Raw genomic sequence first — 15398 nt, 5'->3', positions numbered from 1 at the left:
AACAAAAAATATTTAACTTCTGAGCTGATGAAAAAAGGGATTTTTTGTCCATTTAGTAAGATATGAAAATTTAGTCTAAAGTCACACTGCTTTAAATATACTGGGTGAAATCCTTGCCCCTTTGAAGTCAATAGCAAAACTCCCACTGACCTCAATGGGCGCAGTATTTCATGCACCTTCTAATGGCCTCTATGAAATTTGTATGAAATTAGGGAATCCTTCCTTTTGAGGTACCACAGCGATGTTTGAACAGGTACACCAACTCCATGTAGTACACAAAGAATTGTCGGGGACTGATTCAGTTATGATCCTATAATATTTTATATTCATTAATCCACACCATCATGCTCCATCTACTACTGTTTTGGTTAGTAGAGTTTCAGGTTTTTTGGTACCCACAGAAAATGGGATATATGCACATGAACTTTTTTAGCGTATGGAATTTAACTTCTGGAGATAGGATACTGAGCTGCATGGATTGTTGATTTGATCTGGTATGACAATTTCTACAATTCCTAGCTGTTGTGTATCATAGGCTAGCACAGCCAGAATTACCAGTCTATTTTTTTCAGGGAATCCCTCATGAGAAAGTACATGGCTTTTAGCATGGTTACTGACCCCACTGCTCCTACATTTACACTCGATAGTTCCTTTTATAAGATCTATTGGGAATTCCCGATCTCAGAGGGCAAAATTAATGTCTGACGTAAGTGGACACAGCAGCTAATGACTTCAATGGGACTTGGCTCAGCTATATCAGGGATGAATTTGGTCCAGAGTTTAGCAGGAGGTCTATGAAGCTAACTTGGAAATTAATTAACTACAATAATAGTGGAATGCTAGAGAATAATCATCCAAAATGACTTTGTAGTCTACATTGTTGTTTTATCCACAGAAGAGAAGATAGACACTGTAGTTATTTGCAGACTTTTCCTACTGAAGATACAAGAAATTAAATATAAGGCCCTGTTTTTTCTTTCTTTTTTTTGTTAGCATGGCATTCATTTATCTTCAGTCTTTGAGAAAATTGGAATTTTACATATAACACCTTGAGGTCAATGTATGCAAATCCAGCTACAGCTTACCACAGAGAAGAGATAAATGACAATGCTTTGAACACAAGAGAGAAGGAAAACACATTGTGGATTAGTCTAATGGGGCATCATACAAGGACTCTCGTATCTTCTGTGAAATAGTGTTAATTTTAGAACAGCCTAGAAAACCACATTACTGAAAAAGTACTGATGTCTTTGGCTACCAAGCTGCAAAACCCCATTTACCTTGCTTTGAGGAACCTTGGAATATAAATATAAATGTGATGACACTTTAGTGACGGTTCATCTACAGACATGGGTTATTGTTTCTCTGAAAAATGTATAAATTAAGCGTCATTGTAGACTAAGATGGGCAATGAAATCATCATTTTAAGCCTTTATGTTAATGAGGACTACAAGCCAAAAAGAGATAAAGTGCATGTTAAAAAGTGCTTTATGTAGTGTTAAATAAGTCTTGCATTAGGAGTTGTGTGTTTACTAAGGGTCAGTGAATAAAGCTGTGGAAAAATGCAACATTTCAGAGGTAAAATAGTATTAAGGATAATAGGCTAAGATAATGAATAAGTCAAAAGACAATGACTGTTCAGTGGTTTGCAAACAATTAGAACACAGCTTCATTTTGCTTTGGTTTAACTCCCACCCACACTTGTTTAATATTTTAGACATGTCGTGCTACCAAATACGTCCTCTGCAGGCCATAATCTCTAAATACATTAAAAATGTTTTTTTTTATATAACTGTGCTCAGTATAGCTGGTGACAAGCTTGACTGGAATTTATCAGTGAATTATTGGAAACAAATGTGTGCAATAAGAAGAAATTAAGCTTCAGAAAATGAATGACATATGATGATAAATACAATAGCTATAATGGCAACTCCTACTTCAACAATGATTCATGATACTACAAAACTGTAAGAGAAGCAGAGTGTCTGACATACAACAAATTTCACGTTATGCATTTGAGAAATGAACATATTATTGTCCACATGAATAAACTACACATCATGTTATTTCAGATCCTGCAGTCCTCACTCTTGGAAAATGACCCTTGACTTAAATGGGAATTCCCATTGACTTAAATAGGAGTTTTGCCTGAGTAAGGACTGTAGGATATGCCCTGACATAGTTATACAAATTTGCTTTCACCACAGAAGTATAATATAAAGAATAGTTTAACTATTCTCTCAATGGAATCTTGAAAGTTTTAAAACTGTATTACCTCGCCTGTGACAAATCCAGGTCTCGAGCCATCAGCATACGCAAGCCTTCTTCATTAAAGAAGAGGTTGTTTCCTCCGGACAGGATACCACATTTCCTAGATGGTTTTCCACCACTCACCATCAAGAATCTATCAGACTCTACCTGACCTGAGTGCACAGTACATATATTTTTAGGATTTACCCTGTTATTTCCAAAAGAAGTAAGTTATCTAAATCATTATGTTCAGAGTGAACAAATATTTGTACCAGAACTTTCTGACCCCCAACATGTTTCCTGGAAAACTGCTACGGAACAAAACTTACTAAAATATAAAAACATAACTCTGAAGCTTATGGTTTTCATCTCCAATCATTCAAAGGAGCTTCTAATTGCGTTCCTCTGCTTTTATTTGGATTGCATAAAAATACCCAACCATGTAAGGAAACAGCTCAGTGTCATGTTCAAGCTGCAGTTAGCAGTTAGTTAGTTCAGTTTGAAATAAATAATTACAAGTATTATGGGAGGAATTTGACTCAAAGACACTATTTTGTCCAAAATTAGTACTTTCAGTTATGTTTGTTTACTGAGTAGCTTATACTTTACTTTTTTGTTGTGGGGAGTGAGGGGTTTAGAGGAATGTGACATGAACTTCTTTCTCCTGCTGCTCTATCCACCATGGCTCCTTAATCTGCTTTGTCTGCTCAGCTGCAGCCCTCATTCACCACCATTTGTGTGTCAGAGGAAACTGGCATACAAGAGAGATTAGGTGGCAATGCAGTGACATGCGTGGAAATGGAAGTAGTGTGGGTAGCAATGGAGAGTTCCAATGTATTGAAAGAGTTGCTTTGTGCCCCTCATTTCAGGGGTTGGTGCCTCCCATTTGGAAGTTCTGTGCCTCTTCTATCAGTGTGAGGAAGCTGAGAGGCATGGTCTGGTTTTCAAAGGCTGAGGAATTTTGAAATACTTAGGACTTTACTTCAGATTCCCTGTGTGGCAGAACAATCCTCTGCCACTAGTCAAACTGTTCATCCCATTCTCTATTATTCTATTTATCTGAGAGGATGAACTAAAAGTAAAATTACTTCAAAACCAGACAAAATATTCATTTTAACTATGTATTCACAACTTTCAGTGATTTAACTTAAGAGCTATTCCTTGCTAGAAATTCCATGTGCTCATTACTAGGATAAAATGAAGTGCTTCTCTAGATGTAGAGTTTTGGAATCACAGAATCATGCATCCGTTTTGGTGCAGAATGTATGTTGCTGTTGTCATAGGTCAGTAAATAGAAAAAGGTGTCTAGATAAATACTGTAGGAATCATCAAATGATCATAAATATTGTTTAAGGCTCAAATCCTGATCACTTCACTCATTTGAACAGTCACACTGATGTAATTGGGACTAACGTGAATGAGGAAGGTCAGCAGGATTTGGCCATAAGAAGTCTGATCTCTTAGGTTCTTTGAAAGATAGTAGCTAAAAATCACTATGAAGAGTTCATACAAAAAAGAGATACCTTCAAAATCGTCCTTGAGAAAGTCTGAATTCATGGTGCTTATTTTACAGGTTGGCCCAGAGTACCCTGGATCACAGATACACTTAGTTCCATTGACACAGCTGCCATGCCCATTACACATCTCTTCACATTGTGGGCCAATGTATACATTATCAATGGCCCAAGTCACTGGTTGGGACCCAGCAGGATAAAATCCCTGGTACCATCTGAATCTTACTGATCTGAAACAGGTACATAGTATGTCCAGGTCAAACAATAATTAGTCACATATGAAATTACAATGTGCTTTTTGCTAGAACTAGTATTCTTACTAAGTTTGTCCTAAAAATGGAAAGATATAGCCACTACCTTCAATATTCAATACATCCCGCTACTCATTCAACACAGATATATTTACAAGAAAACAGAAGGGCTTGATCCACCAGTTACATTACTTAAAAAACTTAGTTATGGACTTAAATCATCCCTCAGACCACCAATTTTTTGAGGGGGAGGGGCTGGACTTGGATGGTTTTCCTTTACCTTTAATTTACAGACTTAGAACCAGATTGTACCACCCTTGCTCATGTTGGATGGTATCTTACTTCACAATTAGTCACACTGATTTCAATGAAACTAGTTATGGGATAAGGGCGGCACAATCTTGCCCTAAATTAGATGGAACGAAGAAATGATATGACATGTCAACACATAGTCAACTTGGCTTTATACTATTTAATCCTAAAAAAAAATTCATGTTGCAAGATGTTAATTTAAATTGTAAACTTCTTGGGGGTGTGGACCTGTCATTTTTAATCTGTCTTCTAAGTGCTATGCACATCTGTGCTGCATATAAATAATAACAGACCAAGGGAAGGAGGGGGAACTAATTAAACAAGCAGAAAACTGCTCTTGAGAGAATAATTTAAAATCACTCCCTGCCCCTTCCCTCAAAAATGAGAAAACCTTGAAAAGGAGAGAGAAAACAGAATGATATGATAAGGAAGAAGCAGTATGATAAGGAAGAAGCATTTAACTATGTTGTGGACTTTCTTTAATATATACGCTTCTAAACTATTTCTAAATTCAGCTGCTGAATCAGCTGCATAAACAGTAGCACATGTCTGGTACACAGGTACTTTGGCTTTTATTTCCCACTGTATAGCAATTTTGGGGAGTGATTCAGAGAATAGGAGATGGCTGGTTGATGGTGAAATTACCAACAACTGATTCATAGAAAGGGAGCCAATAATAATTCCTCCTGTAGTCAGTAAATTAATTGACTTTATTGCCTCCTCACTTATCTTCTGAGACACAACTACACTAATTTTTAAAATGAAAATTCTATCCATTTTGCTCAACCCACCAACATGAAAATTCCAAAAAAAAACAAAAAAACCAGGAATACTTTTCACTATGAATAAAATGTGACATATGTTTGAAACCGAGGGTGAAATTCTGGCCCCACTGAATTCAGTGGGAGTTTTGCCATTCACTTTGCTGGGGCCCGGATTTCACCCAGAGTATGCATCTGCAACTGGCTATTCTTAGTTTACTGCTAGAGGTGCCCATCTGCTGAGGAAGCACATTAATTTCTGACAGAGGGAGCCTAATGTAAGAGATAAAAATGTCTTCAAATTGCTTTAATATTGGTTTAAACTCTAGAAAGTGCAGGTGGATGAGAGAATGTCTGTTTTTAGAGTAAAACAGGTGGGTCAGTCTAGGGGAGCTAGTCCTGAGCTTTAGGAAGATATCTGGATGTTGGGATTCTGCCTGGAGCAAATCCCATCTCACCTCCTTGGTGACAGAAATTCACAACATGCACTACTCCCCACGAAACCCATTTTCTTGCTGCCGATTTATGACCCAGCTATTCAAGGTGGGGTGCATGCCTACCGGATTGGGAAAGGAACTGACAGGAAGCTGGACTGGCCATCAGCCTGGAGGGCAGGAAAATGAGAAAGAGAGACCCAGAAAGGGAGGGGTCAGGTGGGATCTATTTGGCAGGTTTGTGGGAGGGCAAATGACCTGGGAATGTGTATGTTCAGATCTCTGGTTGCAAGGGAGGGATCAGAGCTTGGGGAAAGAGTCAGGCAAATCTGGGACAGATGAGCTGCTGAGGACTTTTCTGTGCTTCATGTGTTAGTCATAAAAACAAAATGCTTATGCCTAAAAATTAAACATTTTGTTTAATTACTAAACATCAATATTTTTCAAAATCGATTCTATTTTATTATATTACATAGGATAGGACTCTCCTAATTCCAGCACCACAATGAGGTCAATTGTTTAATGGGATGGCCATTACCCACGGCAGATCCAGAAATCCAGCCTGCAGTTATACAGTTTATTTTCACTCATATATAGGTCACAATTTAATCCAGAGTGAGAACTGAGAAGCTCTCCTTTGGGTGAACTGTACTGAAAATAATAGTTGGAGGTTTCTCTGACAAAGGAGATTATACTGTTTTACATTTAAAATAATATGTATTAAAAAGCCTATGAACAGAAATTATTTTTCTTTGCTAGATATTTATGACTATTTCACTTGTCCTGAAATGGGAACTACAAGAAGTTCTTTGATTTCCTGATTGTAAGGCTTAGTTTCACAATACTCTGTATCTTCTGAGGAAATGCTCGTTTCAAGCTTTATGCAAGAATACACTAGGTGAATTACAGCAAACTTCCCTCTGCTGTACAAATCCACAGTAGGAGCATTTAGAAAGCCCTGCACCTAAAAAGATGTTGGCCATTTAACACTGACTTTACTATTCAGGCTCCTTTTGTCTGTAGTAATATTCCCAATATAAGTGGATCACAAATACTTTAGTAAGCTTTAAAATAGAATCAGACATATAGATGAATAAGAAAAGTATCTGCAGGTATACTACAGTAACTGGGCTATAATTCTAGGGACTATCAATCTTTATGCTTCAAGGCATAAAATGATAACTGGCTGGGACCAAAGGGACACTTCCTTGAAGAGTGCAGTAATGTATGCTTAGTTATATTATTAAGTATTTACATACTCCTGTAAAGTATCCAAACATTAGCCATTGTTCAAGACAAAATATGGGACTTATTATCTGGATGATGGGTGACTGACGTTGTAAGATCCCTACCCCTGGCTTGAGCTATGTGGATTGATGGTTTGTGAACAGGATACTCCTGGGGGAATTCTGCACCACTGCACAATGCAGAATTTGTCCAGTATTAATGTTCTGAGCAGAATTTCATTTTCCCCTGCCGAATTGGTGCTGCAGAGCTGCTGGCCACGACTAGGGGTTGCAGGACACAAACAGAGCCCATCTCTACAGCTCGCAAATACAGGACACTGCCGGGGTGGTGGAGGGGGGAGAGAGAAGGAGTGGGAGCTGGAGGATTCCAAGCAGCTGTGGTTCCCAGCTCATCCTGAAGGAAGGAGGTAACATGCATTGCACGAAACTATGTACAAACCCGGGACCCAGCATCAGACTGTTTCTTTTTCTGGATTCCTGGGCTCTTGGGAGTAGTGGGTGTGGATGTCTGGGCTGGCGGGGGGTGTCCCAGGGCTAGGCTCTGTGGGGAGAGGAGCGGTGTGGGTGTCTCAGACTGGAGAGACAGAGTTTTCCCCCAAAATGTGCCCAGCTGGCATGTAACATACCCAGACAGAGGCGCCCGACAAAAGCATAACAGAGAAACAGGAACTGGGTTTCATAAGGCTTTCTTTAATTCTCTATTCCTGGGGGAAATTTTTTTTGTTGACTGTATTATTAGAGACATACTTGCTGACAGGTATTTTGAAATAAATTACCAAAATAATTGAAACTGGCATGTTTATATTGAGTTATTTTGACAAATAAAATATGCAGAATTTTAAAATACTGTGTGCAGAATTTTTAACTTTTTGGCACAGAATTCCCCCAGGAGTAACAGGAGGGACAGTAGGCTTCACAAGGGTGCTACTTCCTCCACCCCACCTTGCACAAGTGGGCAGAGAAGGGCAGGCAGTAGCTATAGTGCAAGCTTTGCTCCCTGTGCAACACGCCAACCATGAGATCTGAACCAGCATAGTGGCAGAAGTAATCTGTGCCAGATGAATTGCTGGCACACTTTACTTTCCCCTTCGGGAAAAGGGTGAGCTACGGAAAGAACTGTGACTCAGGGTGGGACATAACATCTCCATTTCCTCTAAGATGGTTATTGTTTCAATAAAGCAAATTCAAATACAGAAAAACCTTACTAGAACTAGAAGCCAGACACTTACCCACATAGGTGCAGTTTTCCAAAGTGGATGACCTCTCTTCTCCAGCCCTGAGCTGTACCAGCATAGTAAGTGCTGCTTGGATGATGCTCAGTGGAGCATAAGGAGCTGAGATAGCTGCTACTACTGTAGCACAGTGGAAGCAGCAGGTGCCAGGTTGCCCCTAGATCTCGTGAGAATTCAAGTTTCACTGGGTCTGCAGATGAGCTATCAGTGGTGCATCCAATATTGATCTAGAGCAGAAAAATAAAATCACGAAGACTACAGAGGGCCAAAGTGGCAATTGGCTGCTGACCTGCATTTTGTGTGGTGCAGGGCTTCACTGCCCAGGGGGAGCTCAAGGACTGATTGCATCTCAGGGAGACATAATCCCTCCTTGAGCAGCCCAGAGTGCTGGGGGAACTTTGCAGGCTGTACAATGTTCTAAGATATTGTAGGCTGCTCCTTCTCTTGATACTCTGTGTGCCTCTGTGTGTGTGTGGTCCCAACTCCTCAGGGCAGAGATTGCCTTTGTGTGGGGTGTACAAAAGGTGAAAGTTTCTTGCACATTCCCCTACCATCCACCTATCGAAGGGCATGCCACAATCCAGGCTATCTTAAAAAAATTCTACTAATAAAAAATTAATTAGATGCATTAAATATTTCTATAAGGGCAAAACCATGTTTCTGAGTCAACAAAAGCAAAAAGCAATAGACCCGCTGTCCCTAGCAGTATGGCTGTAGTAATTTGCAACGTCTCTGGCAGTACTTAGTCAGAGACTGCACTAGACACGATGGCAGAGAAATGTGAATTTTTAAAAAATAGAAATGATAATAAAACAAACAAAATATGCAGACATTCATTGTTGATTAAATGATCCCTAACCTCACTGTGGTTCTCTTTACTCTCCCAGAGTCCCAGGGAATTATACTATCGGAACAGAATTATACTATAGAAATTATCCCTAAAGGCATTTACTATATCATTCCAGTCTTTTGTTCAGAGTTGGTATTCTCTTTTTTGCTTATATCAAACAGTGGGGGCCTAGGAGGAAGTGTCCAAAACATCTATGGGTAGGGTAGCATTTGGATCTGAGGCCAAACCAGAGATGTAGTTTGAGTCTGGCAGTGCCAGAATCTCTCCTGCTGTTCTTGTGAGATCCCGGTGACATAGTGAACACTAGAAATTGTATATAATCAGCAGTCCTACTAATATCCTGAAAATTGTAATGTATAGTTTTGTGAAACATCTGAAACCTTAAGGACTTGTCTACATAGGACATTTAGGAAAACTAATCTGAATTAAGCAAAGGTGTGACTTTAAAGTGGATTAGTTTAACTGCATTAAACCCCTGTGTGGATGCTCTCATTTAGAATTAAAGTGGCTTTAATGTGGTTTCATTTAATTCACTTTTTGGGAGTGACTTTTAATTCAGATTAACCTTCCTAAGTGTCCCTGTGTAGACAAACCCTAAAACGTATTTTGGCATGCCCATAATGTAAAATAATCTGATTTCCTGCCTCCCATGTGTTTGTAAAAAATATGCTTGCAGTTTTAAACCTTTTATGCCATGGTGACAGTTATAAAGACATAAAAGACTGGATGGAACCAGGGTTGTTAGTACACTTGTAGGATGAGGAGGCCCGCAAGAATAAAATATATTGCGTTGTATTTACCATATCGTAAGTAAAAGCTCACATTACAGACAAAATACTAAGCACAGATGAAAACCACTTAAATACTTTGTTTCCACTTATCTTTTTAGGGATAGTAGTTTTATTTCTAACATACTGATTCTTAACTTAAAACAAATTATTTCCGAAAGCCAGTGACACACAGCACTATGTAAAATGTTGAAAATACACCATATATAAATCTTCCCTTATTGCTCCAGTCCACAGTGCACATGAGACTTGTCAATCTACTATAACTAGAGAATCCACCCATCTGGAAATTAAGAGAGATGCTTGACTAGATCTAGTTTTTGTACTCTTGAGACACAGACTGAAACTTTACTGCATTATGTATAATAGCTTCATTTATACTAATATCCTCAAAAACCTTAGCTGAAGGCATTTAACTTTTTTCATACAATGCCTGTACCAGATCCAAAATATGCATGTACGCCTTTTGAGGTTAACACTCTGAAGACTTGCAGTATCTTAATGTGAACTCATTTTTTTGTTGTGCAGGCTTTCAATCCATTACTTAAAATAGAAAACAATTTGTGTTCAATATTTTATTAATTGCTTGCATGACAAATTGAAATGTGCATTAGTACACAACCAAATCTAATTTTCTTAGAATACTCTATGTATCATTTCAGCAACAGTTTATAAGCCGAAATCATTTGTTGTTTAATGATGGAATGTGCTATGACTTCGCTAAATGCTATATAAATATTGTATTATATAGCTTCCTGCAGCTCCTATTGGCTGGGAACGGTGAACTGCAGCCACTGGGAGCTGCGGGCGGCCGTGCCTGAGGACGGTCAATGTGAACAAACTGTCTTGCGGCCTGCCAGCGGATTACCTTGACGGGCTGCATGCGGCCTGTAGGCTTCAGGTTGCCCACCACTGATTTATACCATTCAGTATAAATATATATGTAGAAGCAGTTAAAAGAATTGCAAGAAAACTGAGAAAAACTGGAGAGAGAAATTTTCCATAGCTACATGATAAAAGCCTGCTAGCCACATCAACAACAAGAATGGCTAACAGCTGTTAAACAATTGTAAAACAGTTTACAATTATGGAAAATTATACAGATCTCTATATTGGGCAAACACCAGAGAGGAAACAAAATGCCAAAATGAGGGCAAGAAAGATTAAAACTCCACATGTAAGAAAACATTATGGGGATAAGTACCTCAAACTGGATTATGGTGTTCTCATTCACATTCAATTCCCTTGTTGTAATGGAATGTTCTCCAACTTCATTTGAAACAAATACCATAGCAGAATCTTCCTCCCTACCACAAAAAGGAAAGAGGTATTTTAGGTCTGGTTTATTTGATGGCTATTTATTTCCAATTTATTGCTGAGAGGTGGATTCTTTTAATACGTACGGGGCTCCCTTTGACGAATACGGACAATAAAGCCCAATATTACCACCAGGGTAGAAAAGCCAGTTATCCTCTTTAGGCCCAAAGTCAAACGTATCCAGAAGTATAACAGAATTCTTTAGGTTGTTTCCATCAATAATGAAATCATCTATAATCCAGATTTCTTCTTTCTTACCTAAGAAGAAAGGGAGAATGTATTGTGTTAACTTTTAGAGAAAAGAGTGATAACAAATAACTGTGGGCTAGAGTACAAAAGTCTCACTGCATTGGTGAACAGCTGCTTTCATGAGTATCCTGTCCCACTGACTTCACTGGGCCATATGCATGATAAAGTACTCATCAGGGTGCATCAGGGCACCACGATCTGGCCCTATCTGCCCCTAAGCATAGAGTATTCTTCCAAAATAAGAAACCTGCACAAAAGTAATGACTGACTGAAGTGTGAAAAATGGTTTTGCAAGTATCTTTCAGTAAAGTCATATTTACTTTGCAAAGTAAGCTATAATAAAAAATTCATTGAGTTAATGGTCCAAAAAGTCAAAACTGATGATTAAGCTGTATAATTTGTGGATGAGTCACAAGTGACTTGAACTGAATAATCTCCCTGGACCAACTTAGAGCTCTTCAGTCCTAGTCAGATAAACACACATTGGAGAGAAAGAAAACTTTGGTGGCAGTCTCCATACTCCCAAATAAGCGGTGGAACTCAGATATGTCACAGAGGTAATGATTAAGGCTACGATTTAGTCATGGGTATTTTTAGTAAAAGTCGTGGACAGGTCACGGGCAATAAACAAAAAGTCATGGCCAGAGACCTGTCCATGACTTTTACTAAAAATACCCCTAACTAAATCTTAGATGCTGGGGAAAAGGGGGCGCTCTAGCGGACGCTGCTATTCTGGGGCCAGGGGGAGGGGATGCTCTGGTGGTCGCTGCTGCTCCTGGGAGGGGATGTCCTGGGGCCCCGCCGCTGCTCCTGAGCGGAGGGGCAGCCCAAGGCCCCACCACCACCGCTGCTGCTCTGGGCAGGGGGCGGCCCGGGATCCCGCTGCTGCTGCTGATCCTCTGGGCAGGGGCGGCCCAGGGCCCTGCAGCTGCTGCTGCTGGAGGAGAGGGGGAGGGTGGCCCAGGGTGCTGCCGTCACCGCTGCTGGCGGGGGCGGGGGGGGAGGGAGGCAGCCCGGGGTGCCACTGCTGCTCCCAGACTGCTGCTCCGGGGCAGCAGCTGGGACCAACTGCCTGGGGCTGCTGAAGCAGCAACTGGTGCAGCTGGCCCCAGGGCTGCTCCAGCTGCTAAGGCAGCCCTGGGATCAGCCGCACCAGCGCTGCAGCTGTGGGAGTCATGGAGGTTCTGGAAAGTCATGGAATCCATGACTTCCGTGACCCTGTGAAAGACTCACAGCCTTAATTATAATTAACAGATTTTTAGATTCCAAGGCTAGACGGTATCATTGTGATCATCTAATCTGACCTCCTGTATAACACAGACCTCAGAACTTCCACAAAAGAATTCCTCGAGGATATCTTTTACAAAAACCACCCAATCTTGATTTAAAACACCACAACCTTTGATAAATTGTTCCACTGGTTAATTATTCTCACTGTTAAAAATGTATGCCTTATTGCCAGTCTGAATTTGTCTAGCTTCAACTTCCAGCTGTTGGATTGCGTTATACCTTTCTCTGCTAGATTGAAGAGCCCATTATTAAATATTTGTTCCTGATACAGGTACTTACAGATATAAACAGGTCGCCTCTTAACCTTCTCTTTGTTAAGCTAAATAAATTGAGCTCCTTGCCACTGTTACTTTAAGGCATGTTTTCTAATCAAATCATTCTTGTGCTCTTTTCTTAGCTCTCTCCAATTTATCAGCATCCTTCTTGAACCATGGACAGATCAACTGAACACAGTAATGGCAAATACAGAGGAAAAATAATGTCTCTACTCCTACTTGAAATTCCCCTATTTATGCATCCAAGGATTGAATTAGCTTTTAGGCCATCATGTTGCACTGGAAGCTTGTGTTCAACTGATGACCCATCATGACTCCCAAATCTTTTTCAGAGTCACTGCTTCCCAGGATAGAGTCTCCCATCCTGTAAGTATGGCCTACTTTCTTTGTTTCTTGTGTACACATTTCCATGCTTTTGAGCTGGGTAGGATGGCTCTTTTGCATAATTGCCTCTTTCTAGATAATCCACAAAGTGTGCTTGATGTTATCAGAGAGGAGGCTGCAGGGCCTTCTCTCTAGGATGTTTACTATTTAAGGATACTGTCTGAAAGGGAGGATGTCATTAAACATTTGCGGGAAGTCCACCAGAAAGATGTATTCGATGAAGTGAGCTGTAGCTCATGAAAGCTTATGCTCAAATAAATCTGTTAGTCTCTAAAGTGCCACAAGTCCTCCTTTTCTTTTTGGGGGAGGATTATTAGGACTGGGTCTGAATTGGCTTTGAGATAATTAAACCAACCAATGGTGAGCTAGAAATAACAAAAAGCTGTATATAAGCAAGAAACCAAACCACCTGAAATAAAACAATTGTTGTATTACTGTGTTTAAATTATCACTAGAATTTTTCAGTGTTTTGATGTCAACATCATGTTATGAATCCTTTGTGGGGTTACTAAGATATTTCTTCTTCATCAGATGTATATCCTAAACTCAGTAGGAACAGACAACATCCCTTTGGATTTATATATTGCTTTGAAGTTTACCTTTCTACTTTAACTAGCAGATTATGCACGAAGTATATTTTTCTTATTCTGCTTTTAATGCCTTCTAGGGCATATTGGGCATGATTGTCATTTACACCAATGACCCTGTCTACACAGTCAGAATCATGTAAAGGGTGCTTAGTGTAAATGACAATCAGGCCCATTAAGAATAATGAGACAGACCTCAACAAATTTAATTTTATAGATTACATTTCTAAACTCCCCTAAGGACCAAATCCTGCTAATTTTATGCAAGTAGTCCCAGTGATATTAAATTACATACTTTTATTTTAAAACATCCACCAGTATTATGGAAACTGCATGCATAAAAAGTGCAAATGTAATGAATATAAAGGGAAGGGTAAACCCCTTTGAAAACCCCAAGACCAGGTCAAAGCCCCTCTCCAGCCACTCCCCATCATTGAAGTTCCATTTCAGCGAGTAGCTGTGGATATTCTGGGTCCTTTTCCGAAAAAGACACCCAGAGGAAAGCAGTACATACTGACTTTCATGGATTTTGCCACCCGATGGCCGGAAGCAGTAGCTCTAAGCAACACCAGGGCTAAAAGTGTGTGCCAGGCACTAGCAGACATTTTTGCCAGGGTAGGTTGGCCCTCCGACATCCTCACAGATGCAGGGACTAATTTCCTGGCAGGAACTATGAAAAACCTTTGGGAAGCTCATGGGGTAAATCACTTGGTTGCCACTCCTTACCACCATCAAACAAATGGCATGGTGGAGAAGTTTAATGGAACTTTGGGGGCCATGATACGTAAATTTGTAAATGAGCACTCCAATGATTGGGACCTAGTGTTGCAGCAGTTGCTCTTTGCCTACAGAGCTGTACCACATCCCAGTTTAGGGTTTTCCCCATTTGAACTTGTATGTGGCCGTGAGGTTAAGGGGCCATTGCAGTTGGTGAAGCAGCAATGGGAGGGATTTACACCTTCTCCAGGAACTAATATTCTGGACTTTGTAACCAACCTACAAAACACCCTCCGAACCTCTTTAGCCCTTGCTAAAGAAAACTTACAGGATGCTCAAAAAGAGCAAAAAGCCTGGTATGATAAACATGCCAGAGAGCGTTCCTTCAAAGTAGGGGACCAGGTCATGGTCTTAAAGGCGCTCCAGGCCCATAAAATGGAAGCATCGTGGGAAGGGCCATTCATGGTCCAGGAGCGCCTGGGAGCTGTTAATTATCTCATAGCATTCCCCACCTCCAACCGAAAGCCTAAGGTGTACCATATTAATTCTCTAAAGCCCTTTTATTCCAGAGAATTAAAGGTTTGTCAGTTTACAGCCCAGGGAGGAGACGACGCTGAGTGGCCTGAAGGTGTTTACTACCGGTGGTGTGGAAGAGGTGAACCTCTCCATGACCCTTGGGCGTATGCAGCGACAGCAGATCCAGGAGCTGTGCACTAGCTACGCGCCAATGTTCTCAGCCACCCCAGGACTGACTGAACGGGCATACCACTCCATTGACACAGGTAATGCTCACCCAATTAGGGTCCAACCTTACCGGGTGTCTCCTCAAGCTAAAACTGCTATAGAACGGGAGATCCAGGATATGTTACAGATGGGTGTAATCCGCCCCTCTGAAAGTGCATGGGCATCTCCAGTGGTTCTAGTTCCCAAACCAGATGGG

At 40.4% G+C, this 15398-nt stretch overlaps 1 protein-coding gene across 2 annotated transcripts in view; it reads right to left on the bottom strand.

The window, feature by feature from the left end:
- RELN (reelin) overlaps positions 1-15398 on the bottom strand; it is a 456663-nt gene that overhangs the window by 50444 nt on the left and 390821 nt on the right. For both annotated transcript variants that reach the window (XM_073328520.2, XM_073328521.2), the window contains exons 39-43: positions 11043-11214; positions 10844-10946; positions 7999-8228; positions 3774-3994; positions 2276-2423 (exon numbers count right to left, since the gene is read on the bottom strand). In XM_073328520.2, the coding sequence (XP_073184621.1) occupies positions 2276-2423; positions 3774-3994; positions 7999-8228; positions 10844-10946; positions 11043-11214 (874 nt within the window). The remainder of the gene's footprint in view (positions 1-2275; positions 2424-3773; positions 3995-7998; positions 8229-10843; positions 10947-11042; positions 11215-15398) is intronic.

Source organism: Lepidochelys kempii, chromosome 1, assembly GCF_965140285.1.
Source record: "Lepidochelys kempii isolate rLepKem1 chromosome 1, rLepKem1.hap1, whole genome shotgun sequence".
Taxonomy (NCBI): Eukaryota; Metazoa; Chordata; order Testudines; family Cheloniidae; genus Lepidochelys; species Lepidochelys kempii.
This window is presented reverse-complemented; position numbering and strand designations above follow the sequence as displayed.